The sequence below is a fragment of the Lepidothrix coronata genome, unplaced genomic scaffold (genome assembly GCF_001604755.1).
Source record: "Lepidothrix coronata isolate B3197 unplaced genomic scaffold, Lepidothrix_coronata-1.0 Scaffold28, whole genome shotgun sequence".
NCBI classification, from domain to species: domain Eukaryota; kingdom Metazoa; phylum Chordata; class Aves; order Passeriformes; family Pipridae; genus Lepidothrix; species Lepidothrix coronata.
This window is the reverse complement of record NW_016690208.1, coordinates 6,518,913-6,543,871: the sequence shown is the minus strand read 5'-3', so window position 1 is coordinate 6,543,871 and position 24,959 is coordinate 6,518,913. Positions and strand designations below refer to the sequence as shown.

General features: G+C 44.7%; 2 protein-coding genes across 12 annotated transcripts in view; both read right to left on the bottom strand.

Moving 5' to 3' along the window:
• Nucleotides 1-251: 251 nt before the first annotated feature.
• Nucleotides 252-18,625, bottom strand: GOLGA1 (golgin A1). Of its 6 annotated transcripts, XM_017810105.1 has the most exons (24): nucleotides 18,220-18,313; nucleotides 17,910-18,026; nucleotides 16,164-16,254; nucleotides 14,754-14,828; nucleotides 14,167-14,264; nucleotides 13,659-13,691; nucleotides 12,816-12,944; nucleotides 12,375-12,544; nucleotides 11,884-11,995; nucleotides 11,667-11,762; nucleotides 11,316-11,441; nucleotides 10,070-10,165; nucleotides 9,526-9,621; nucleotides 9,124-9,276; nucleotides 8,811-8,906; nucleotides 8,011-8,100; nucleotides 7,303-7,405; nucleotides 6,337-6,494; nucleotides 5,741-5,902; nucleotides 5,192-5,251; nucleotides 4,499-4,669; nucleotides 3,499-3,585; nucleotides 2,610-2,702; nucleotides 252-2,524 (listed from the first exon to the last, which is right to left on the bottom strand). In XM_017810105.1, exons 1-23 carry the CDS (start codon nucleotides 18,271-18,273, stop codon nucleotides 2,622-2,624), a joined length of 2,454 nt encoding a protein of 817 aa, XP_017665594.1. In that variant the 5' UTR covers nucleotides 18,274-18,313; the 3' UTR covers nucleotides 252-2,524; nucleotides 2,610-2,621. The 6 variants fall into 6 exon arrangements, with proteins under 6 accessions (XP_017665594.1, XP_017665596.1, XP_017665597.1 ...); XM_017810107.1 differs by lacking the exon at nucleotides 18,220-18,313 and adding an exon at nucleotides 18,568-18,625 and having other exon boundaries at nucleotides 252-2,702; nucleotides 17,910-18,219; XM_017810108.1 differs by lacking the exon at nucleotides 18,220-18,313 and adding an exon at nucleotides 18,542-18,560 and having other exon boundaries at nucleotides 252-2,702; nucleotides 17,910-18,219.
• Nucleotides 18,626-18,983: 358 nt separating this feature from the next.
• The window catches only part of SCAI (suppressor of cancer cell invasion), a 38,625-nt gene continuing 32,649 nt past the window's right edge, over nucleotides 18,984-24,959 (bottom strand). For 5 of the 6 annotated variants that reach the window (XM_017810115.1, XM_017810113.1, XM_017810116.1 and 2 more), the window contains one exon: nucleotides 24,089-24,759. In XM_017810115.1, coding sequence (XP_017665604.1) covers nucleotides 24,610-24,759 — 150 coding nt within the window. In that variant the 3' untranslated portion in view covers nucleotides 24,089-24,609. Of the gene's footprint in view, nucleotides 24,760-24,959 lie in introns of all 6 variants that reach the window. The other variant, XM_017810110.1, reaches the window with a different exon arrangement.

Sequence of the window (24,959 nt, the reverse complement as noted above, 5' to 3'; positions counted from 1 at the left end):
CCGTGCCCCACCCAGTCCTGTTTCCATCAGCTGCTCAAAGTGCAGCAGCAGCTGTTCCTGGTGAGAGGGGATTTTGGAGGCAGCAGCACTCCCACCTCCTTGCTGGCACAGCTCCCTGGGAGACAGGCCCTGGTGGCACAGCTGGGACACCCATCCTTACCCTGGAAAGGGTCATGCTTTAAAATTCTATTTTAATTGTCTATAGCATCCCAGGGGAGATAACCAGAACTATAAAGAGAAAGAAGTCAAGATTAGGGTTTTGATCCAAAATGTATTGCACCACAAATTTCATAGTGTCTCATCATATAATCCATATTTACAGCATAGAAGGAAAGAAATCCAATGGCCATAGAAAGGATTATGTATAACCACTGTTCTGAGACAAGGGAAAGTGCATTAGCTTTTTAATACAAGTATACACACCAGTCTTGCTCTGATATCTAATGAAAATTCAACACTTAAGAACTAGTTTATGGTAAGTTGATCCTGTATGAGCTTTGGGATCTGAAATTGAAGTTGTTAGTGAATATATAACCTAGGATTTTGTCACTCTATTCCAGGCTGCCTGTCCCGCATTCCTTCTTGTTCAGTAACCTTTCAAGCCAAGATCAACATAAACCCATTAGTCATTCAGCAGGCATCAACCTGAGCCAGGGAGTCCTGACCCCTGGTCCCACAGAAACAGGGCAGGGCAAAGGGACATTTGAAAGAAAAAGACCTCAGAGAATAAAATCTTCTCAAAACAAACAGGGTTACTCCACCCTGCTGTGTCTCAGTAGAAAGACTTGAGATAAATCTACTTTTTGATTGTCTATTTTCACAGTAGAGCAGAGCTGAAACATTCCATGAACTGTTCTATCCTATCTGGAAGTGCCATGGATCCAGTTACTAAAGACTGTTGGGACAAGCTTTAGTGTACCAAAAGATCCTGTTGGTTTTCTTAACTTCAGATAAATCTAAGCTGAGGAGTGTCACCTGTACCCAGGTAACAGCTCCTGGGAGTACCTGGTAACAGCTCCAGGGACGTGGCTGCCTGGGAGGCCAGCTGGGCTCTGGATCATCTGGACACAGCACATTCACCTCTCTGCTGACTGACCTCCCCTGAAGGTTTCCCCTCGGGCACAGCACAGGTGTGCACAGAGGCAGGATCAGCTCACCTGCTGCACCTCCAACTCTGCATCTCCACAGCCTCCACGGTCAGGCAGAGCCCTGCCAGCAAAGTTAAACACCTCAACAGTGACTGCATCTCCACTGGAGAACAGGTTGAAGTATCCTGAATATATTTAATAGAAGTATTGTTAGTAATATGAACCTCCTTCTAAGAGAATTCCCAGAATTGCAGCCTGCTCACTGAATTCCAAACTCGTGTAGTTTTTTGGAAATAGGTCTCATTTTTAAGAAGTCAGACTTACTGCTGCTTCCCATTTGGATCCAGATTTTGCAATAGTGTTTATGGGCAAAATGTTGCTTCCACAGTGAGGCATGTGCCACCTTGGTCCCCTTTCCCTATGGTTTTACTAGGAAAACAAGCTGCTGGAACCAAGATTTGTTCACTAAGAGTTGAATTTTGCACTCAAAACCCTCGTGAGCAGCATTTCTTTTACCATGTAGTCAGGACACAGTTAACATGTTGATAACAGTTTCTAAGCATCAGTATTTGAAGTACAGAAAACACAACCAAAGAGGCAGATCCTGGTTATGAAGATTTGTTGCTAGGAGACTTGGAAGAAAAAAAAAAATAAAGTGTTTAGTACCAATATTCTTCACCCTTTGTCACTAGATTTTTTTTTTTAATAAAAGCTATTTTTCAATGTGGATTTACAATACCTAGACTTTAGCTTTAAAAATTTAAAATAGCTTCCTACCCCTTCTTCCCACTGCTAACAACCCATGGAACAGGCTAATGGATTAGTTTTAAAGGCGACTGAGGATTAGGTACTAGAATTAAGACCATTTTAAATATTATTTTTCTTTAAGAAAAGTAAAATCAGACAACTCTAAAGTTGTGCTCTCAAATTAAATAATCATCATCAACATGCAGCCTTGAGGGCTGCAGGCCAGGATATGTGCACCTTAAATTACACAGTGATATGAAAAAATGCCAACCATTAGTTATGTCAGTATAAGAAGGCAAGGCAGAGTTCTTTTTTGGTTAAAGCTCCTGCTCCTGTCCCGTGAAAGGCTTTGCAAACCATCACACACTCAACACAGTTCTGCCAACTCGTTTTTTTCCTTGCTGGCTTCCCACAGCCACACAAGCAGCTTTTCTGTGCCTGGAGTCACTCCACTCCAGCACCCTGGAACAGCAGCTGGAATCACCATCCCACCAGCACCGTGGTCAGTGAGGCTGTCATTACCCTTTGGAGCCAAGAACACAGGACTGGTGAGCACAAGGAGCTGGCTCCCATCACAGACACCGAGACGGTCCCTGAATGCAGTCCAGAGGTGTGGCAGTCTGTAGTGAAAATTTCTCCTTGCACAGTATTAGTTTTGTAAACAGAGCCAGAAGTTCTCGTACAAAATACTGCAATGACAGTGATTAAGACACACCTGGAGCAGTGTGTTCAGCGTTCTTTTCACAGAAAGAAGTGCCTGCATGCTGACCCCACCTTCAGGTTCCCTTAAGGCCACAGAGTCCTTGGGCTCGAGATAGACGGCCGGATGCTGCCTTTAGGAGATGGCTTTGACCCAAACCAGGACATCTAGGACACAAAAGCACAACACACACCACACTGGGCTCACACTTCACACATGTGAAACAATACAATACACAGCCATGTCCCCATCATTTGATGGAAAGAACTATTTATAAATCAGAATGCTGCAGACTCTAGACCAAGTCTTCCCACAGGTGAAGATGACTGAAGATTACATTTACATATATGCCTTTAAAATAATTTCATATTAGAACTCTACAAGCATTTAAACACAGTGCCTTTAGTCAATGCAGTATTAAAGTGTTCCCTGACCAAGAAGGTGAAGAAATCTCAGCTGCAGACTGAACATCCCAGCTCCCTGAGTGGGCAGGGATGATGTGGGACATGGAGGGAGATGAGGCAGCTCTCACTACTGAACATTCATTCCCTAACCACCAACAGCCAGGGACAATGCAGATCTCATCTTATGCCATGGAAAGGAGACACAGATCTTGGTGTCTGAACCCAATGTCAAAAGGACAAACCCAGAATTCGGCTCCCTGATGTTAAAACACTGACTGTGCTCCTGCAAGGAGCTTCCAGCTTCCCTCCACAGACCAAATCCACTGGGCAAAACTCTGCTGGAACTCCTCTGAGCATCAGAAAGCTGCTATCTCCCTTACTGAAATGACAATTTCTGACACACAGGCATGTGATCAGCTAACATTTTAATAATAAATCACATTTATTATTGTAGCTAACATTTGGAAAAGACACTTTTTCTGATCTCCCAGCATCTAGGAATTTTCATTCCATCTGCTGGGAGTCCCATTAGAGACTACACATGGCACAGAACTCTTACCTTGTACTCCAAAGTTTCTTTGAGCATGTTTTCTTCCTCTTGTGAAAAATTCAGTAACACAGACACAGCTTTAATGAGATGGAATGCCTGAAAGAAACCACAGGGGTGTGTTGCTTATGATGCTCTCGGGCTCTGCACTCTGGACTGTGGTGCAGCACAGATTTCTGTAGGTCTGTCACAGACTTCAGCAGACCAGCAGCCTCCCATTACCCCCAGTTCCAATGGACTGGGATGGCCTGTATCTTACTTCTTCTGTCTGTGTTTTCTGGCTTTCTGTTCTTTAACAATTGTTTGCATGTTTTGGAGAAAGAAGACAAGTGGGGAGCCTAGTTAGTCAGAACAGAGAAGCAGCCTGGCTCCTGTGGCTCCTGGTTTTTTAAGCTTTGAAAAGTTGATCAAACCAGAATGTAGGCAGGAGAGAATCCTATCATTTCAAATACACACTGAGGTACATTCACTCCATATTGGTACTACTGTAAATGGGGCACACAGAGCAGTAAGTTGCAGTCAAGCACTCGGGATATCATGAAGCTGTGGGATTATTTTCTGACCTTACCCACTGACTTGCAATTAACTGCTGTTGGCTCTTTTGACACACTGTGTAAAATGGGAGGGAGCTCCAAATGCACAAGGAATTACTTCTTACAGACCAACAGCAAGTGGTATATGTCCTTTTTTCTGTTTTTTTTTTTTTCCTTCTTCAATGTACAGTCATTTTAATTACATAATCCATATGCTTTTCAGAGCAATGCAGAAGGAATCTCTTGTAGATGCAGATCTTTAACATCCAGGTGTAACTACCTCTAAAAAATTTACATTTCCCTTTCAAGTAGTTGATAATAATCTGTACTTCCAAACACATTGCTGTTAGCCATTTCATTTCATTGGCCCTCATTGTACACTTTTTAAGTGTAAAATTATGGAATTGGCATAAAGTGTCCTTCGCAGCAATTTCTAGAGAAAGACAGGCATAGAAAGAGAAGGTAAGTGACACCCTTACCTCAGACTCCCGGCAGGACATGAATTTTAGTACAACATGTTTAAGGTATTCAAAGTTTATCTCCCTCGAGTCGTTCAAATCCGAGTTGTTGGTGACAGTCACAGAAGCATTAGGCACTTCAGAATTTGCTTTCTCACGTAGCTCAGGTACCTCACTGTCAGGCCTGATTTTCTACAAACAAAAAAAGAAAACCAGAAAAAGAGAAATATACTGTAGACTGTCTGCTTGGCACTGAGAGAGGATCTGGGTTCAGGATATCTAACAGAGGGTTGTATTCAGAGCTGGGTACAACCTGGGCATCAGCAGCTTCTCATCCTTCATGGGGTCACAGCAGAGAAGTGTCTCCAGCTCTCCCTGCACTCCAGGGCAGGAGCTGTTTGCTGTGTTATGTGTACATCACCCAAACCACCACGAAACTGGCTCCGTGCTAGAAACCATCCCCTGGTAATTTTCTCCTGTCACTGACATACTCTGAGCCTTTCAAACCTGGGCTTTCTTCAAAACAATTTTCAAGCTCAGAACAAAAATAACAATTTTAAAACCTCTGTTTTTTCAAATAGATTTTTTTTTTTCTTGGAGAGGAAAACCTGCACGAGGAATTAAAGGGGAGTTAGCGGTCAAGCTTTTGCAACGACAGTACAAGGACCTATCAGCAAGTGCCAGCTGATGAGACTGAAAAAACACAACCCTTACCAGCTCTTTCTGAAGGGTTTTCTTGAGTTCTGTCATTCTTTGCTGCAGCTGCTTTATCATCTGTAAGCACAGCAAAGGACAGTTTAACACAGTATTCATTGTCAGGACCCCCAGATATCTGGAAAAACCCACAACAAATGAGTAATGAATGAAACAATCATTAGCCAATGCTGACAGCTCCGAAGAAGCAACCTGAATGCCTTGCCAGTGGCACACAGCAGCAGGCACGTGACACAACACTGGGGCTTTCATGGGACAGCACTGCAGAATGAACTGAATTCACACAAAAAGGCTCTGCAGGAAAGCTGTGGGTAGTATCTTTTGGTGCATCTTTCCTTCAAGGTAAGGATTCATACAGCTCTCACCACAGTTTTTATCCATGGTTGGTAGATCCTTGTACAAATCAGAGGAAAAACATTTACTCATAGCACACTGGATTCAAATTGGACATGCCTGTCTTTTTAACACTGCAGCATGGACAGCACCAATTACTGGGCTTCCTAATTAAAAGGGGAAAGACTACCAGCTGTTTCTGCTGTTTCAGTTCACCTTGTTTTTCTCAGCAACTTGCTGTTCCAGCTCTCTGTTATCCTTCTGAAGTTGAATGACATCTGCAGCTGCCACCTCTCCATTCTGTTCCACCACACAATTTTCTGGAGAAGGGAAATGCTCATTGTTCAAGGCCCTCGTTGACTCCTCCAGTTCTAAAACCTGTAAAAATAAACAGTTCATAATCAGCCCACGAACACTGCCTAGGGAGAAAGCCAGACTTCTTTTTGGTTGTTGTTTTTGAGGGGTGCTGGTGGATGCTTTTTAACCCAGAAAGCATTAGCGGCAATCTAGTTGGCTACAACTTATTACTTCTGTGTCTCTGTCTCATTGGTCTCATAATGGTTTTCTCAAGATGTTTCAGGAGTCAAATAAAGTAAGGAGTTGTCTTTCATAAGTCAGCCACAGATCTGACAGGACAACCTTCTTTAGGAAGATAGGGAACAACAAACAACGATGTTCTGCACTGCTGGTGTTGCAGGTCCTGAGCAAACAGCTCCCAGAATGTGTCACCAGGCAGGACAGAACAGGGGGGCTCTTGCACACCTGCCTGTTTCCCTGGAAGTCTGACAGAACGGATTTGCAACTGCACTCACATCTTTCTCATGTTCTCTGGCCAACAGGCACTCCTGTACCTGCAACTTCAGCTCCTCAATTTCCTTTCTTGCCGTTTCCTCTTTCTCCACTGCTTGGTTCTGACTTGTTTCTATGTCAGACTGCAACTGGTTCACCTGCAGCAAGGCAGCTTCGTGATCTGAGAACAGAGAGACCTGCTTAGTGTTCCACATCCAATGGGAGTTTCTAATCCATTTTCTTAAACAAAGCAAATTACAGAGAAAATAAACCCTGACCTTCTTCCTTGCTCTGTCATGAAGACAGAAAAACAGGGGAATTTAAGCCACATACGTTTTTGCAAAGGAGCAGCCAAACTTTATACATATACATTTGTACATATGCATGACTTTAATACATAATAACATAATTATCAATTAAAAGACCCCCATCAACAGTCTGTGTGACTTGTGCTGTGACTGCACAGGATCACTTGGGGCTGAGCTGTGGGGACACATGGCCACAGACACACAGCTCCCCAGGGGAACGGGGCAACAAGAGGCCACAGTTCTATTCCCTTTCCAAATACTGGCAACATACAAAACCAGTGGGATTAGGAACTGAATGACATGACTGCACTAAATTTTTAGTATGACTGTGGAGTATCAGTTTGCAGCTGCTCTTTATCAAGCAAGCACCATTTTTAAACTGGTGCAAAGAAGCATAAATTTTCATGTTTTGTGCAAAACAAAAACTAACAAAAAGTATAGAAGATTTATGATTTTATGGTGTGTAAACATAAGAATTTAATTTCAAAAAGTGGTTTTGTTTTTAAGGACACAGAAGAGAGACTGTCCAATTTTTATCAAAGGATAAACCATTTTGAAAGTTCTAACAGATTAAATATGGAAGAGAAATCCAGAAATATTACAATCTACCAGGCAAGGCCAGCACTAGAGACTGTCCTTAGACAGAGCTGTCTGGGATACAGGAGACTTGTTTGGTCTAACCTTGAGTGAGTTGGTTTAGTTCTTCCTTCTGTTTCAGCAGCAGATCACATTTTTCATCAATCAGTTGGTCCTTCTCCTTTATTAGAGCATTCAGATGTGAAACCTTCAAAGTGGACAAAGAAACAAAGTCATTAAAGATCTAAAACAGGAGGAGGGCATTGAAAGATTTCAACATACCTCAGAGGCTCAGCAGGCATCACCTCCACAATGCTGACCTCGCAAAAAGCAGTGAAGTTAATACTGGAAGAGTTAAACCGCACTTGGCTTCTGATGAACCCTGTGCCACCATCACAGACAGCAGGTGGCAGCTGCAAAAGCCACCGAGCAAAACTGGAGATGGCCTTAAACCCCTTCTACCCCTGCCAGCCCAGACCTACATCTGTACCAGAAGAATAAAGAAACCAAAAGATGGGACTAACTTCTGTTGCAACTTGCTCAGCTGGCAGTTCCTACCTCAAGCAAACACAAGCTCACGTTATCCACCATTTTTTATGCAGGAAGGGCAAAACAAGACTACTTAGAATTGACATTTGGTTACTGGATACAAGTTCCTCCCTAAGAGGAAGTGTACAATTTTACACCTGCTGTGCTCCAGAGGGACCCAGATGTGATACAGGCACTGAAGGGAACAAACCAGAATGAATAGGTTTCTTTCTGTGAAAGGTGGGGAGCTCCCAAACACATTTCAGATCATCAGTATTAACCAACCTCCTGCTGTAATTCTTCTCTCTGTTTCCGTGTTTCTTCCAATGCTTTGGCAATTTCCACACTGACAGTCTCTCTACTGCTCAACTCATTCTGCAAACCAGAAGTAACAAAGGTTATGTGAAACAACTAAAATCAAGTCAAGTCTTTCATCTTTAAACCCCAGTTGATTAGGACTAGATTTATGAGGGTTCTGACAAAATTTCCAAATGAGAGTTAGTTTTGTTTTACTGACTGCTGCTATCTGCATGTGCAAGAGCAATACAGAACCGACGTAAGAGCCAAACAAACCCAATGCTTAAAAGGTCTTTCAGCTTGAAGTCTCTATCACAAAGAAGCAGCTCCTTGCTACAACTGATCTTTATTCCGATTGAGCATCCAAGAGTAGCTACAGAAAACTTTCAACACTCTAAAATTACAGTCAAAATTGGGTAAGATGTAAATACCAGACCAATTTAAGTGTTTAACTTTTTGCTTTGAACACTAGAGTGGAATTTGATGTTGAACCATTCTGTATTCATCACTGCTAACAGGATTTCCAAGCTCTTCACGCCTGACAATACGGGATCGTATTATTTCTGCCTGATTTAGGCAGACCCAAGCATTCTGGTTCAGAAAAGGGTCAGCCCTTTGTAATGCTTCTCAAACACGTTTCTGTGGAGTACCAAAGATGATTTGCAGCCCCAAGTACCTGTAACCTGAATGTAATGGGCCTCCAAGCACCGAATGTAACACTGTGCTGTTCCCTGTTCCCCAACCTCCGCTCTGTACGAGCCGATGTCACTGCCCAGTTCAGCCCTCACCTTTAGCCTGTCCAGTTCAGACTCTTGTTGTTTTAAAGAACTCTCATACTCTTCTCTGCTTCTGCTAAGACTTCCATTTTCTTTTTCCAACTGGCTCTGTAAAATAAAGATTGCTTAAATACTCAGTACAATTGTTCTAATGCTTTGTTTAAACAATTAAACACATCAAATGTTTAGTTCCCCAAAGTACGAGATCTATTATAATGCCAGGTGTGCTGGATAAGAACATTCAGATGACAAGAAAGTTCTACAAGCAGTGTTGAAATCATTTTGTGAAGACTCCCGTGGCCCCCTGGATAGTTTCTGCACTTACAATCCTGTGCTGAGTCGCTGTTTTATCCAACTCCCAAGCTTTTTCAAGAGCAGCAATCTGAGACTCCAGCCCAGTAACTTTCTGATCATACTGATGTTTCTCACTTGAAATCTGTTGCTGCAGTTGACTTCTTTCATGCTTTAGATCAGTTTGCTTATGAGAAATAAAGAACACTGCATTAATAAAATGTTATTTTGATGCTCTGACAAGATCAGACACCATTCCATGAGACTCCAACTGAGGAATATTATTCCTTTGGCAGCAGTGTCATGTACTCACTGACAGGAGTTCAGGAGACAAAGAGCAAGAAAACATTTGAGCAACAAAACAAACGGAAGTGAAAGTCTCTGGAGATGCTGAAGATTATCTGCTCCTGGTCAGTGAAACATGCAGGATACTCACCAGCTTCTGGATCTTCAGATCCTGCTCAGCAGCTGCTTCTTTGCTCTTTTTCAATGCTTCTGTTGCAATCTGTAGTTTTTGTTCCAGTTCTTTATTCTAAAATAACACCATACATTAAATTCCTTATCCATTGGCATCTATATTATTATAAAAAAATGTGCATAATATAGGATGACCCAGGAGGGGAAGGTAAACATTGAACCCACGAAACCACAGAGATCAGAGAGGTTGCCTGCTTGACACATGCTGGTTTTAAAAACTCATCATCACAGCACTACCCCCAGCACTGCTTGCACTTCAGCTATTTGTTTCTTAGGACAGGGAGGATCTGCACAAAATCTCTACTGCCACCACCTTTAGGCCCCTCTCCAGCGCTGAAGATGGGGAGGTGACCAGAGACACTGAGCAATTACACTTTCCTTTCAAGACTAGATGTGACATGCAGGCTCACGTTGGCTGAGAGCACCAGCACCGCGAGGGGAGGGACAGGGCACAAAGAGGATGAAAACAGTCGGAATTTGTAGTGAAACTAGAAACTCCTCACCTGTGTTTCCAATCGGTTCAGAGCCTCGGTGTGATGTGTTCTGTCTGTCACTACCTGCTGCCTGGTCTCATCCAGTCTCTGCTCAAGAGCAGCTTTCTGAAGATTACATTGAGGTGAAGAACAGGAGGAAGAATGGACAAAGAGATTAGGTTTGAGGATATTTTTTAAATTAAAATTTTTCTTTTTGTTTCATTAATAAGGTCAAACTAGAATGGAGCAGGAATTTTGATGTGCAATACAGCTTTGCTCTTGGGAACCAGCAAGTTTGTTTGATGCTATGGCATAGGGCCTCCATAGATCCTGTTGCCCTGTGGATAATATCATTTATATTAAGAATGGGAAATTCCCTGGCATCCTGCCACAATTCAGATGTAAGCCTTAACCAACAGCTTGGTCATCATGTTGTAACCCAGGCCAAGATTAAGGGATTAAAAAAAATCTTTTATGAAGCTTAACTTCTCTTGCATCACAGCAAATACACAAACAAAACTACAAAAAATATTTCCTCGTTATGGCAGTTCCTTTCAAAAATGTTTTAGTACCTCTACATGGACTTTAAACTGGCCCTAGTTTACTAAGCCAAGTTCTTTTATCACAGCAACACCAAGGTGATGTGACTGTAGGCCTCACCAAGGAAGAGCAAACATTCCCTTGCCTCCCCAAGACCCAGCTGGGGAAACATTGCTCCAGGCCAGTTCTGAGGAGGAACATCCCTGCCTGAGAAAGACATCGAGAAGCAATGAGAGAAAGGGCACTAACCACACCAAAGTTTCTGGTTTCAGCTGTTTCTTAGCACTTCTGAGGCTGAGGTTTTCAATATACAAGGTTCTGTTTGCACACCTACATGCAAACAGTTCCCCTCCCTGTCCCACTGCCTTACCAAACAACAAGGAAAAGCGTTCACTGTTCTTGCCAGGATTAACCAAAAAAACTCACAAATTCTCCCATCTCCTGTGGGGATGTTAAAGAGCTGCTCTTTTCCCTCTAAGCAGCCAGATGCATTGCCCAAACGGACAATGCAGAAAGGCCAACACAGACATCTGTGCAGGATCTACACAAACAGGCTCAGTGTAGCCTCCCACACGTTCTGCCCAGCACTGACAGAGTGCCAAAACACACTGAAGGGACAAATGTGCCTGCATGACATCATCAGCTATTCTTTCCATGGGTGAGAAGTAATGTATGTCCTTAAAAAATAAATGTCACTAAGATTGCACTTCTAAGCAGTCTATAACTGTATAATTACCTCTTTGAGCAGCTCCTGCACATGTTCATCTCCTGAGAGATTCCTTTCTAGCTTTTTTTCCAGGGAAGACACTTTTTCCTGCAGCTGTTCAGTAAATTTATTTCTCTCAGCAAATTCAAAAGTCATCTGTGAGAACGAGAAGTCACAGAACCTTTTCTGTCATGAAGTTTTCAGCTAATCCATTGTGCTTTGACTTTCAGAAGTGCCATTAGAAAGGAAAGTCCTATTTGAAAAGACCATATGACTCTAAAATACCTTCTAGATGGCAAATTTCCAGCTACACAAAGGGGTACATTACCCAAGTGTGCACCTTTACACAAGCAGCAGCAGATGCATCTGAAAGCACTTCACCTTTTGTTTGTGCTGCTCATATTCCACCTTCAGAGATTCATGCTCTGCCTGTAACACTTCCAGTCTCTTCTCACAACCAGAACCAGCAACTCGAGCCTAAAAATTGTGAGAAATTACTTATTTTGAAACTTAAATTTCCAACACCACATACTGATATCTAATCTAGCTTCTGCAGAATGGAGCTCTTTGAATCAAATCTCACTTAGCTCAAACTTACATTTTGCAAGTCTACAGAAAGCTGCTGAATGACAGTTTGTAGCTCCTGTTCTCTTAACTCCAGAGCAGTGATCTTATTTTCTGCATTTGTCTCAGCAGTCATTAGTTCATCTCTTCACAGAAAAAGAATAAAAAAAAGTGACACACTGTTTCAGAAAAATAATCTTTAGCAGATAATTCTGCTGCTTATGAAAATGGACTAAGCAACAATAAAATTTTGTCCTAAAACCAGCCACCATCAACCACTGCTTGATTATACATTATCCAAAAAAAGTGACAATTAAGCATTACATCTATATGAAAAAAGGAATCATAAGAAATTTACAAAACCCTAAACAAGTATTCCTGTCATTGCCTTGGCATTTACATCCCCATGGGCACAGCAAAGGCAATGATTCAGTCAACTCACTACATATAGAAACCCTTCCAAAAAGAACTGGGCAGCCACTGCTCCTCTGACAGAGCAGCTCCTCTGACAGAGCAGCTCCCTACCTCTGTGCCTCCAGCTCCAAGAACTGCTGCTGCAGCTCCTGCAGATCCTTCCTCAGGCTCGAGGCCTCGCTCCTGGCCTCCTGCAGCTCTGCCTTGGTGTGGGTCAGCTCCCGAGCACACGCCTCGAGCTCCTGCTCTGCTCTGCCCAGAGACTCTTCCTTCTTCAAAAGCTGAATATTACAAGGTTATCTTTGGCAATACAGGTAATGCTGACCAGTAATACTGACAAACCTTTTCACTGAAACTTGCCTTTTTTACTAAGTTATGAGCTGAATTAAATAATAAACTCTGTAATATCATATTCAGTACCCACTGTCAGAATTTTGACACTGACCAAGGCAGTACAAGCATAAAGGCTAAAAAAGTGCATGCAGAACTACCACTAATTTGGTATTCTAGTAAAAATGTTAGGAAAGAAAAGAAAGCTTGAAATATTCTTACCATGTGTTTAACTTTGGCAATTTCCTGCTGCTGAAAGCCCTCCAGTTCATCGATCTCATCTCGTTTTTGGAAAAGGTTCAAACTCTGCTCCCTCACTTCTTGTAACTGTATTTGGAGCATTTTTTTTTCCTGATAAATGAACAAAAACAAAAGGAATCCAAGAATATCTGTGTTCTCATGTCAAGCCAACAGGAGTTTAGTTAAACTCTCTGGGAAAGGAATCCTGTCTTGCAGCCTTAAGGCTCTGATGGTGCTACATGTAGAACTGGAAATCCCTCCACATTCATGGCACAGTGCAAACCACCAAACTTCAGAACATACAAAGAGAAATCTGAATTCATTACAACGCCAACATTGATCACTGACACTGAACTCTCAAAAATGGACAAAAATAGTAGCATGTTTAATGTCTTCATAATCAGACTAAGCTAAATATTTGGAACGACTACAAGACTGAAATCTTGTATTAAAAAAATCCCTACCAAGCAATTTCAGTTATTTTATGAAACAGATGACCCACTGGAAGACCTCTACCTCCTTCTGCATCCCAGCTGCCTCCTCTGTAACAAAGGAAACTACCGTTCCACCTTACAGAAGGACAACTTTCCCATCACAACATTCTTTACTTCCCCACTGAAAAGTAATTTCAGAAATACCTCCTGAAGCATTGGGGCTCGTAACAAAAGCAAATGATTGGCTTCTTCCACTGAACAAAGATCAAATAATAAAAAGGGCTGAACAGAGTTGAGTTCCAATAGAGGTGGGAGTGTGCAGGCTGGTGTTTACAAATACACACACAGAGACACACTAAATCCCCCCCAAAAAAACTCAGAGGTTAATTACCTTTTCAACTTGACCCAGTTTTTCCATCCACTCCTGAACAAGAAAGAAAGAAGAAAAAAGAAATCAAATTCAATTTGTAGACTTTCAAGGACATTTAATTATGGTTTAAAAAAAATGCGTATTGTTGGCAGATACTAAGCTGTGGTAACGATTAAACAAAAAACAGCAAAACAACAGTAAGAGCCAGTGCTTTGTAGCTGAAGGCTGAGGAATCATTTTTGCTACTTGAATAGGTAAGCTTTAAGCAAGTAAAATAAAAGTGACAACAGGTCTATTGCAACTAATCTTATCAAAGCACAAGCTTAACCTTTCATTAGGAATTTTTGTGGGCTCTTGTTAAAACCAGTCAGAACAGTCAGAGCAGCTCTGGCATGGAACTCAGTGCTCCCTCCTTCCCTCAGTGCTGGCACACTCACACACACAATGCTGAACAATTATTTTAATTAATGGCAACACCTGCTTAAAACATCAGGGTCATGAGAGCCAAAAGTCATGCTCAAGCTGTTACCTTGTCCTTTTGTTCCAAGGCCAAAGCCATTCCTTCAGCCATCTTGGCTCGACTGGCCTGGTGAGCTTCATTCTGCTCCTGAAACTTCCTCATGGAGGCTATCAACAGAGAACCACCAGCTATATTAAAAACTCATCTTTTAAAACTGCTTCTCAGTTTTCTGTAAGTTATAAATAACTTTAAAGAGCTTGTTCTGCAAGTAATTAGCCCCATCTTGACTCCAGCACTAACGCTGTGCCACTCATTACTTCACGCTGCTTGCACACTGGCCAGAAGCCAAAGCTAACAGGAGACAGGAATACTGCTCCTTGCTGGATTAAAACAAAGCTGTGGCTTTCTAAAAGGTCTCTCCTGAACGTTAGCCCCAAATTTGGCAAAAGGAGTACAATAACAACTTTGTTCAAGACACTACTGCTCCTTTTTGCACTGTAAATAAGGTAAAAACCCATGTTCTAATTCTACAGAGTACAGAGGTGCACAGTCTGAAAGGAAATGATTAACACACCTGTGCACCAAATCCCCTTCCTTCCAACCACAGCAATTTTCAACTTAAAAAGAACTAAACAAAAAGGAAAAGAAGTACGTACAATCCTGATGCTTTTCTAATGCATTTTCAAGCTTCTCTTTTATCTTCTGCAAGTTTCGGATCTGATCAGCATAATCTTGGGTGAGGAAGGAGAAGCACGGACCAGGAATGGACAGACATTGGGAAAGGACATTTTGGGAGGGAGGGGGAAAGAAAGAAAAAAGGATGAGTGGCAAAATGACAATGATTTTCTCAATCAGAAAATCATTCCTCCTGAGGAAAACTTGGGTGACCACAACAATGAACACAAGCAAACAGTTCTGTACTGTCCACAGGGTTGGCACAGACAGGGGGGCCTGTCCCGGGGGTGTCAGTCACACAGACAAGGGCAGAACCAGAGAATGAACAACTGCCCCCACTTTTTACTTCATTCCAGAACAGTGACCTATTTACTGCTGTTCAGGAAAGGTCTCTGGCATTGGAGGGTGCAAGGAAGGGGCAATTCATGGACATTGCACCCCTGTGCTCATTGTTCCAGTCCCACAGCACCTTGAGGCTGAGCCCTGACTGCACTGCCCTCGCTGCCCTCACACTCACCCAGCACAACTGACATGGGAGGCAGGGAATAAACACCTAAATAAAGTACACACACACCCTGGAGAAGCTTCTGTGCAATGGAAAGGAGGATTCACTCACTGCTTGGGCTGCTTGCACAAAACTCTTGACATCAGAGCCTTCCTCTCTCTTGCTAAGCCTCAACCACTTTTAAGTTTACCTTGTGCAAGCAGGTGAGCACTTTGGCCTTTCAAATTCAGCATGAAATCATTTCTGAATCCTATATTTTCTTGAACTGGAGCCTGGTAAGTCTCCAGAACAAATTAAAATAATCCTGAGCTGATTGTAACCTTTCCCTATTTTCCCAGGCCTTCCATGAGCTTTGGGAAGCAGCAGTGTAACACAGTTCAGCATGGTCTCTGGTTCCCTCCCTACAACAGGGATGCAGTGTCAGTGCCAAGCCTTCACTACAGCTTTGCAGAACAAGGAATTAGAAAGAAAAAAGGCTCAAGACTGTTTTATGTTGAATTCTTTGCTTTTTCTTCATTTTCAAGCACACTTCTTTAAGGATGGCACTGTGTTACTGTCAGCATCAAAAAGCTCACACCCTGAGAAACAAACCATTGCATACACATGAAAAATAAAAGTGGGGACAGACACTATTTGAAACATGGGGCAGAAAGCTATCCCAGCTGTTCCAAGGAATCACATAAATGTGTTGTGAAATCAGCAGAGCCAGTCATCCTCATACAAAATCAGTAATACTGGATGCTCCCTAGATGTCAATCAACAGGGTTGCCACAAATCAATTTTCAAAGAACACTAAACCCATGTATTTTTAATAAATTAAACCACTTAAACTCAAAGGAAAATATTTTCTGCAGTAACAAGGTTTTGTATGTATCAGGACACATACCAGACAGCTTCACCTCCAGTTTTCTTATTTGTTCATTTCTTCTGAACAACTGGGATGAAAGATCCTCTCTGGAGCTGCTTCCATCAGAAGCCTTGGGAGAAAAGCAACAGTCATGTAACTTATTCAGCAAAAGCAATCATGCCACACACTAACTCTGGGATAACAACCACTCTCCCACCTAGGAATGACACTTGTTTTTCACATAAAGGGGAAAGTTGTACTAGCACAGCAGAACGTGTAAAAAATGCTGAAGGAGAAAAACAGCGAGGGCTTAAACAGTGGGCTGTGCCAGGCTGGCTGCTCCTGCAGCACAGAGTTTGGGAAGGGAGCTGGGGCTGAGAACTGTGTGTTCAAACTGGCACTGAGGAGACGGTGCAATGGAAACCAGGCTCTGCAGCACAGGCACCAGGAAGGGTCGAGTGAGACTCCTGAAAATCAAGGTAATGAGAAAAGAAGCAGCAATGGTTTTCAGGTGGGATAAGCTCACTGCAGCCCTGATGCAGCAGCCTGTCCACAAAAACCCCGCTGCATAACCGACTGATGATTCCTGGGGCGTCTTTTGCTCCATAAAAATCAATATTAAGAGCAGTTAAATGAATATTGATAAAACAACTAATTCTTGGAGGTTTTCTGAAAACCACTCAAGACTTCGCCACCCTGTGACTTTAAAAACAGAAAACAAATAATGGCAGTGGCTGAAGGGAATTTCTACATGAGAATGTGTTAAGTGCTAAAAAAACACTCAGCAAAACAGAAGACTAATGCATTTCCATTATAGACTGTATTTAAACATTAGAAGCTCCCACTTTCTGCTTAACAGAACTGGAATTTCAGCTGAGCTTCAGAAAAACTGAGTTGGAGCTCAACTGTGTAAATAACTTCTTGACTTTGCAGACAGCAAACAGAGTCCTGCTGCTGGCTCTGCAGTGGGTCCTGCTGGCTCCAGCACTGGGGTGACACTGCCTTAATCCAGGCTTTCAAAAATGTGACAGCCAGCCATCCAGGGCAGAGGTGCCAGAGCATTCCAGGGTTTCATTTAACCCATATGCTCCTGGAACTTCACCACTTGTTTAAACAACGCTTTATAATGAAAGAGAGGAACTACAATAGTTTTGAGTGCAACAAAACCGCACACAAGGTTTTTGGCAGAGACACACACAGTGTCTCAGGTAGGAACAGTCCCAGGAAGCCAAGAGGTAAACCCGAATCCATGGCAAGATGAAAGCTGGCCAGATCTAGCTTGTTTTCCTACTGAAAGAGAAGCTGTGGCTGCCCCATCCCTGAAAGTGTCCAAGGCCAGGTTGGACAGGGCTTGGAGCAACCTGGGATAGTGGAAGGTGTCCCTGCCCATAGTAGAGGGTGGAACTGGATGGTCTCTAAGGTCCCTTCCAATCCAAACCCTTCTGGGATTCTATGTTTCAGTAATTAATTTTACAAATAGGTATCTTATGCATAACTACAGCTTCATTCAATATTTTATGTCTGTTTATCAATGTTCTGTATTGAAACAGCTTTATAACTCACGTTTACATAGGAACAGAAGCCTCATGGCAACTACTATGGTTCACATACAAACATTTTCTCTTCAGTGTTTAAGTTCATTCAAGCTAATGACTTATGCATTAAGAGGTGCACTTACAAAGACACCACAGTAAGTCTCACACACTAGAGCTAAAACGGTTGTCTGCAGGGCCATATTAGAAACGCTGCCAGAGAAATCCGATTTCAAAGCAAGGTGTAACTCACAAAGTCGTCTCCCGAGTCTGCTCCCACCGACGTGATGGACTCCTTGCTGACAGACCTGGGGATCCGGGCAGTCCCTCCCGGCCTGGGGGCAACCGCTGCCTCCTCCGCGATCTTCTTCTTCAGTTTGGCAAACATTTTACTGGTTACAGTGCTGAAATATCCAGGTCCCTTGGAAACCCACGACCTCCACCCTTTAATACACTGGCACTCTGTTTAAAGCTTCCAGATGATGCTGAGATTTAATCCTGCGCCTCATCCACTGGTTTACTGCATTTCTAGTTCCATTAAAGCCCTCACGGCCTGACAGTACCTGCAAATCAAGCAGAAATGGGTTCCACACTAAAAATCCCACCGCACGAGTCATTTAAAGGAAACTGAACGCCCTTTAACATCATATCTGTTACAGTACGTTAAAAAATCGGGTCACGCGGCGCAGAGCCCGTTAAAGCCCCAAACCAACGGCCCCAAACGGTGACAGCGCCGGGGGGAGCGGGCGGGTCCCCTCAGCCCGGCCCCCGCCACCCGCCCGGGAGGCCCGGCCCGGCCCGGCCGCTCGGCCCGTGGCGGCCGCTCCGCTCTGGGCACCGAGGGCCCGTCCCCGCTGCTCACCCGCCCCCAGCCCGGACCCTCACCCTCACAGCCCCTCACGGCCCCTCACCGCCCATGGCCGGCCCGGCCCCGCCGCTCCCCGGGCACCGCCGACCCGGAAGCGCCGCGCGGGGCGGAAGCGGCGCCGGCCCCGCTCCTCCCTCAGCTCCGCTCCTCCCTCGGCCCCGGCTCCGCTCCTCCCTCAGCCCCGGCTCCGCTCCTCCCTCGGCCCCGGCCCCGCTCCTCCCTCGGTCCCGGCCCCGCTCCTCCCTCGGTCCCGGCCCCGCTCCTCCCTCAGCCCCGGCCCCGCTCCTCCCTCAGCCCCGCTCCTCCCTCAGTCCCGGCCCCGCTCCTCCCTCGGCCCCGCTCCTCCCTCGGCTCCGCTCCTCCCTCAGCCTCGGCCCGGCTCCTCCCTCAGCCCCTCTCCTCCCTCCTTCTTCCCGCCCTCCCGCAGTCCCGCGGCGGAGCGGACGAGGCGGCTCGGTACGAGCGTTTTCCACAGTTTATTGACAGCACAGTCCTTCGGCGGGGCCGGGACAGGGGCGGGGAGGGGCCGCCGAGCCCCGGCACAGGGACAGCGAACGGCTCGGACACGGCACAACCGCGAGCGCCGGGCGGGAGCGGCCCCGGCGCGGCGGGGACAAAAGCGAACGGGAATCTGCTCCAAAGTCTCTGGAAAGGCGGAGAGGCGGCGGCGAGGACGCGGGGCGGCGCTCGGTCTGTGACCCGCCCGGACCGGGGCCGGCGGCTCGGACAGCGAGAAACGGCAGGTCCCAGGTGCGGCTCTTCCTCGTCCCGCAGGTCCGGCGGTAACACAAACACGCTGCTTCCCTCCACAGACACCCAGAACAACGGCAGAGTCGCTTCTGGCATCACGCTGCTTTGGCGATTACACATCCCTTGCAAAAAAGTCCATTTGCTCCAAAAAAAGTTTATTTATATATCTCTATATATTTCAAGGAAAATATCTGTTTTTACCAAAATACGATATACAGGCACACAGCTGTAAAATAACTTTAAACCAATTCACTATAAAATTACTTTTGGTAATAAATAATCTGATTCTCAGAGAGGCAAAACACTGTACCTCTGCAGCTATGCTGCCCGAGGCACGGTCCCTCTGCATTCCCAGAACGCTCCCAGACGCTCCCACCTGTGCTCCCCTCGTCCTTCTCACCAGGTCTTGCCCAGGGCAGAAGCAACTTGTGCTTTTCAGCCTGCATGAGGCAGAATCCTGCTCCCCACAAACCACTTCAACGGAGAAACGATGATAAACACGTGCCAAAAGTGACCTGCAAAGTCAATGGGGCAGATCCTCCCAGCAGGGTTTATTCTGGAAGGAGCAGCTGCTGGTACAGGGCTGGTGAGGTCTGCTCTGCTCTGGGGCTCCTGCAGGCCAGGGAGCTGTGCTGGGGTCTGCTCCCAATGGGAATAAAACATCTATGGGTGCATCTGGGCAGAATTCAGAGACAGTCCTTAATCCCCCAAAAGGTCAGTCAGATTCACAGGCCTTGAACTAGATCTCCTCTGTCTTGGCAAAGTAATGGTTTAGAGGGGAAAACAAAACGTGGCTGACTGGCACTCCTAAATCTAAAGCAGTTACATGTCTGATATGTTCCTCCCCTGCTTCACTAGTGGACACCCAGATCCTCACAGCACTTGCAATACATCTGGTCACAGAACAGTATTGCTTTAAAAGTCAGATATTACCAATGTAAGAGAGCCCCCTCGGGAGTATATAATCTGCTCTGGAGAGCCTGACCTTACCGAGGTGTACAGAGCAGCTTTCAGCTCTCTAGACTAGATTTTTCCCTTGTTCACACAACTGTTCCTGTCTACAGAGCTCCCTCAGCCCCAGGAGCAGCCCCGGCACCACCGGGTGAGCGAGGCTCAGCTGCTGCTGCCCCACTGAGCTGCACTCGGACACTGACTGAGGAACTGAACACAGAGAAAGCTTTTACAAAAGAAGCCTCAAGACAAAACAGTTGTTCAGACAGATGCCAAGATTTTTAGCTTCCTGGAAGGAGCAGACTTGCAGCACAGCACGGTTACAGTACACAGGAGGTGGCGGGGCAGGGGAGGTGCTTCCCAACTCATGCTAGGGATGGATCTTGGAGCAGCACTTCCACCCCATCCTTAGGGGAGAAGCCTGACCAGAGCTACTCAAGTTGTAGCCTTTGAAGATGATTATTTGGAACCTAATTTCCTGTTGCCCCCATCTATTTCCTGTGATCCTTAAAAGACATCTATGCACATCTCCCTGGGGAACAGTCTTGAGAGGTTTAGTCAGTTGTGACTTGACAGACATTATTTTGACAAACTACTCAAAGAAATGTCCTGGAACTTCTCAAGAAAGCACTCCAGGGAGCAAGTCCCGTTTGCACAGCTCATGGAAGTTAGTGCTCCATTTAGCTTGTGCACGAAGCAAAATGACACATCACATCCCAACAGCAAATAAAAACCAGAGCATTAAAGACTCATAACCCTGCATTCCCCTGTCACTGTTATTTTGAGAAGTCAAAGGGCGAAAAAAGGCAACAGCAGTAACTTTGCAGGATGTTCCAAAGCCAATTTGAGCAGGAGCACAAACAATTTGAGCAGGTGCCTACTGTGGGAGCAGGATTCATCTGAGCACACCACATGCAGGGAGTAGGGAGCCAGGCAGGAGCAGTCCCATAAGGACACAGTTGGTCCAGTTCACCTTCTCCTCTCAATGTATTACATGCAGAATTTACCCCTTTAATTTGGCATTGCCTGGTGCTGGCAAGTCTTCTCCGTTAATATGAGCAATAAAGATACATGGAGAAAGGGAGAGCGAGACAAGAGGGAAGGCAGCAGGCCTGAGAAGAAAAGGATTTGTTCTCTTCTCACTTAAAAATGGTTCAGTCTTTGCTTCGCTTCCACACTGAGGACTGCGAGATACAGAAACCAGATTTTCTTCAGTACACACAAGCATACACCGAGGTACCTACGACCATAGCACAGAGCACACAGTAGCACGAGTTTAGAATGACTTAGTTCAAACAAGACAAGCTTTTACTTGGAGGGGAAAATATCAACATTTTCATCTTGGATGCAGTTGCTTTGGGTGGGAAGGGAGGGGGCTGGCTCAAAATCCAAGACCAGACACTCATCTTAGCTACAGCTAGAGCAGACAGAGGGTAAGAGCCCTTTGGTTACACAGTACAATTCCGTACTCCTCCCAATACAACAGGAGTGAAACCTCTATCTTTGAATGTCCCTGCCAGCACTGGACCTTCTAACAAAGATCAGCAGGTAAGAGGAGAATGAGGAACCTCAAGAATGAATTTCTGACTTGGAAAGTCTTTGCTGATAAGTACAACTTCTGAACTAATTTTCAAGGACTACTTTCTCCTCCTACATTCCACCTTCTTCAGGGCTTTTTGTTCAGTTTTTTTAAAAAGTGCATTTTCCTCTGATGAGATCTACCTTGGCAACAAGCAAACAGAACCTCCTTGAAGAGCTGCAAACTGGAGTAGAAGCCTCTCAGGTCACAAGCAAGGACTCCCCACTTCAGCCTGGCTAAAATGAAGGTGGGATCCCAGGGCTTTCCCAGTCAGTTCACAAGCAACGTCCCAGAGGTTCACCAGCCCGCACGACTGGAATCATCATCATCATTCCTATGCTTGGAAACAGCATACTGTTTTCCACATAGATGGAACCAAAATGAGAACAGCTTCATAAAAGCAAAAGCTAAAGCAAAGCAAAAGCATTTGGTTGGAAGGCAGTGAGCTGGGGAAAACTCAGTTCCCTTTTTCCATGCAAGCTGAACACTGCTGGGGGAGGAACAGCAGGCAGGGCAACAGATAACCCACCTCTCACTCCCCGCTGCATTAAAGGCTTCCTGTACCTTCAGCTTCCACATACAATCCTATGTTTTAGTAACTGGGGACCTCCTACCAGGCAGGAAGGCAGAGATCAGCTTCACAGTTAATACATGAATCTTACCACTAATACATACAGGAGTACCCATTCCCCTGGCTAACTAAGGGCTCTTGTACCTCAAATCAGTCATGAATTACCTCAAGGTCCAAGGGTAAGTCCCTGGAAACAGCAAATTACAATGGCAAAGAGCCATAACCTTTACTACAACCAAAAATGATCTGCAGCACCTTGTGGAATCCACCCAAAATGGCGTATGTGTGTATATATAAATTTTGTATATAGACATTGTAGTGGTTCATTCTTTTTAATACATATACAAGTACCTATACATATATACATATTTACAATTTACACCAGCCAGTAGATGTATGTGTACTGTACATACACACACAAACGCCGAGAACACACATGCACACACACAAACACACACTCGTTAAAACAAACTCCACAGCCCAGGAAATGAAGTCCTGCCAGAGTCCAAAGGGCAGCACCAAGTTGGGGGGGCTCAAGGTACCAGCTTCAAGACTGCTTAGGACAAACACAAGCATTCACAGGATTTTGTACACTTGGGAAATAAAGAATAGATGGTGCAAGCTTCAGCCCAGCTACAGAGAACCTTCATGCAAACTCCCCAGCTACACTCCAGCCATTCCTGCTGTTCCATCCTGTGCCCTCAGCTGAATGGATCCACCAGTGCTGTTGTGGCTGACTAGACCACACCTTGGGTGATGGCACTGCACACAGGCCTGCCAGGATACCATGGCAGTCAGCAAGTTCTGCTTTGTTTTTACCTAAACACAGAGGCATGGCTGGGCTTCAACAAAAAGCACTGATCAGACTTGTCCTTCCACTTCTTTTCTAGCAGACCATGCAACAGTGACAATAAACTTTTTTATTTAATAGCTTAAAGTATCTCCATTTCCTTCTTGCTCACACCTGCCCTGCCAGGAGCTGCCAGAGCTCCTCTACCTGCAGGGCAGCAGTACAGTCCCAAATGAGCCAGCCAGCACTTTTCCCAGCAGCCAGAACAGCTTTCCCCAGCCAGCACCTCTCCAAGGGCCACTGTCCTCCTCCACACCCCCACACCGAGGGTACGGGCTGGGGAGCCCACGGTGCTGCCACAGAGTTACAGCCCCTCGGTTCTCCTGGTTCCAGGGCAGGACTGAGCTGCAGTGGGGGAACATGCAAAACATCCACGGGGTTATGGCAGCTCCCACTTGGTTTAACCTGCAAGGGGAACATCAGCACCTCTCCTGGGGCACGGGGATCCAGCACAGCAGGGTTGGATACGCAAGTGATGGGAAGGGCTTGTACTCAGCACTGTACAGGACGTCCTTTCAGCTCCTTTCAGGGAGTGCTCACACTGTGGGAGCCACACATTCCACCCACACAGGGAAAGGAGGGGTAACACCTCCTGGAAATGTCAGAATTTCTACATAGTATCTCAAAATGAAGAATTCCCTGTCCTCCTGTGGCAGCAACACAAATGGCAAGATGACCCACAGGACAGTAAGAGGTGGGGGCCAGCCTTGGGCATCTGTAACTTGACCACCTGCCCAACCAGGTCCTTGGCCAGCAGGACACAGTTCATATGGAAAACTGCTGTGTCCAATTTACAGGGAGCATTAAGTATCTTTACAACTTCACTTGAAAGCCACTGCTCCAAATGCAACTTAATTGTCCACAGTTTTGTCTCCTCACTTGCCTAAGACTGAAAAAATATATTTGTTATGAAGGACTCTGTTATTGCTATTGTTGGTTTGCACTGTGTGGTTCCATCTTTACCATTTCAAATCCAAACTCTTTGGGGATAAAATATTGTTTTTTCTGTTGATTTTTTTCTTTCCAATTTCTTAAAATTGTATAAAAATAAAGGATTTCCACAAATGTGGGCTAAAGGTAACCAATAATACTTCTATGCTTAGGATCAGCTGTTGGAAATGTGGTTGACAGCCACAAGACCAGAAATAAACCTCTAGTGATTCTTTAGTTTAACATTTAAAAGACATGAAAACTTCTGCTTATAAAATTGACCCCATACAGAATGGAACAGCTCAACTAACAGCTGTTTATTATTACTTTTTAAAATAATGGTCCTAAATTTAAAAATAAAATCAAGTACTTCCTTTTATGATTTTCACATTATAAAACTGCACCATTCAAAATCTGTGGCCAGGGAAACCCCTTTGCAATAAGACAGTTTCTTTTAATAGTCATCGAGGGTGTTTTCCAGGAAAACATTCCTAACATCCAGTATGGAAGCCAGCTCCAAAATGTGCTTTTGGAGGTGAGGGTTCTCCACCGTTTCATCTCTTGGCAGCTGAGGGTAAGATTCGGGATAATTTCGAGTCTCCTGCTAGATAACAGTGAAAACAGAGAGAATCAGACACTTGTTTCTTTCACAGCCTTTACAAAGAAGATTGCAAAAGGCCAATTTCACACTATCTGTTCAGTATGGTAGAGAGAGAAAATGTTCTAGAATTTTCATTTTTCTGTTTCCATTATAGTGGCAATACAAATACCCACAACAACCTGAGATGGTTATTGGTATGTTCA

Bases quoted from the DNA above. Each gene is read 5' to 3' on its own strand.
- GOLGA1 (XM_017810104.1), bottom strand. From the start codon at position 18,273: ATGACTCGTGCGGTGGGATTTTTAGTGTGGAACCCATTTCTGCTTGAT. The intron at 14,829-16,163 runs GTATGTGTCCTG...TCCTCACCCAAG, and splicing joins ACTGGAGGTGAAGCTGTCTG to ATTATGCTGATCAGATCCGA. The intron at 9,277-9,525 runs GTGAGTATCCTG...ATTTCTCATAAG, and splicing joins ATCTGAAGATCCAGAAGCTG to CAAACTGATCTAAAGCATGA.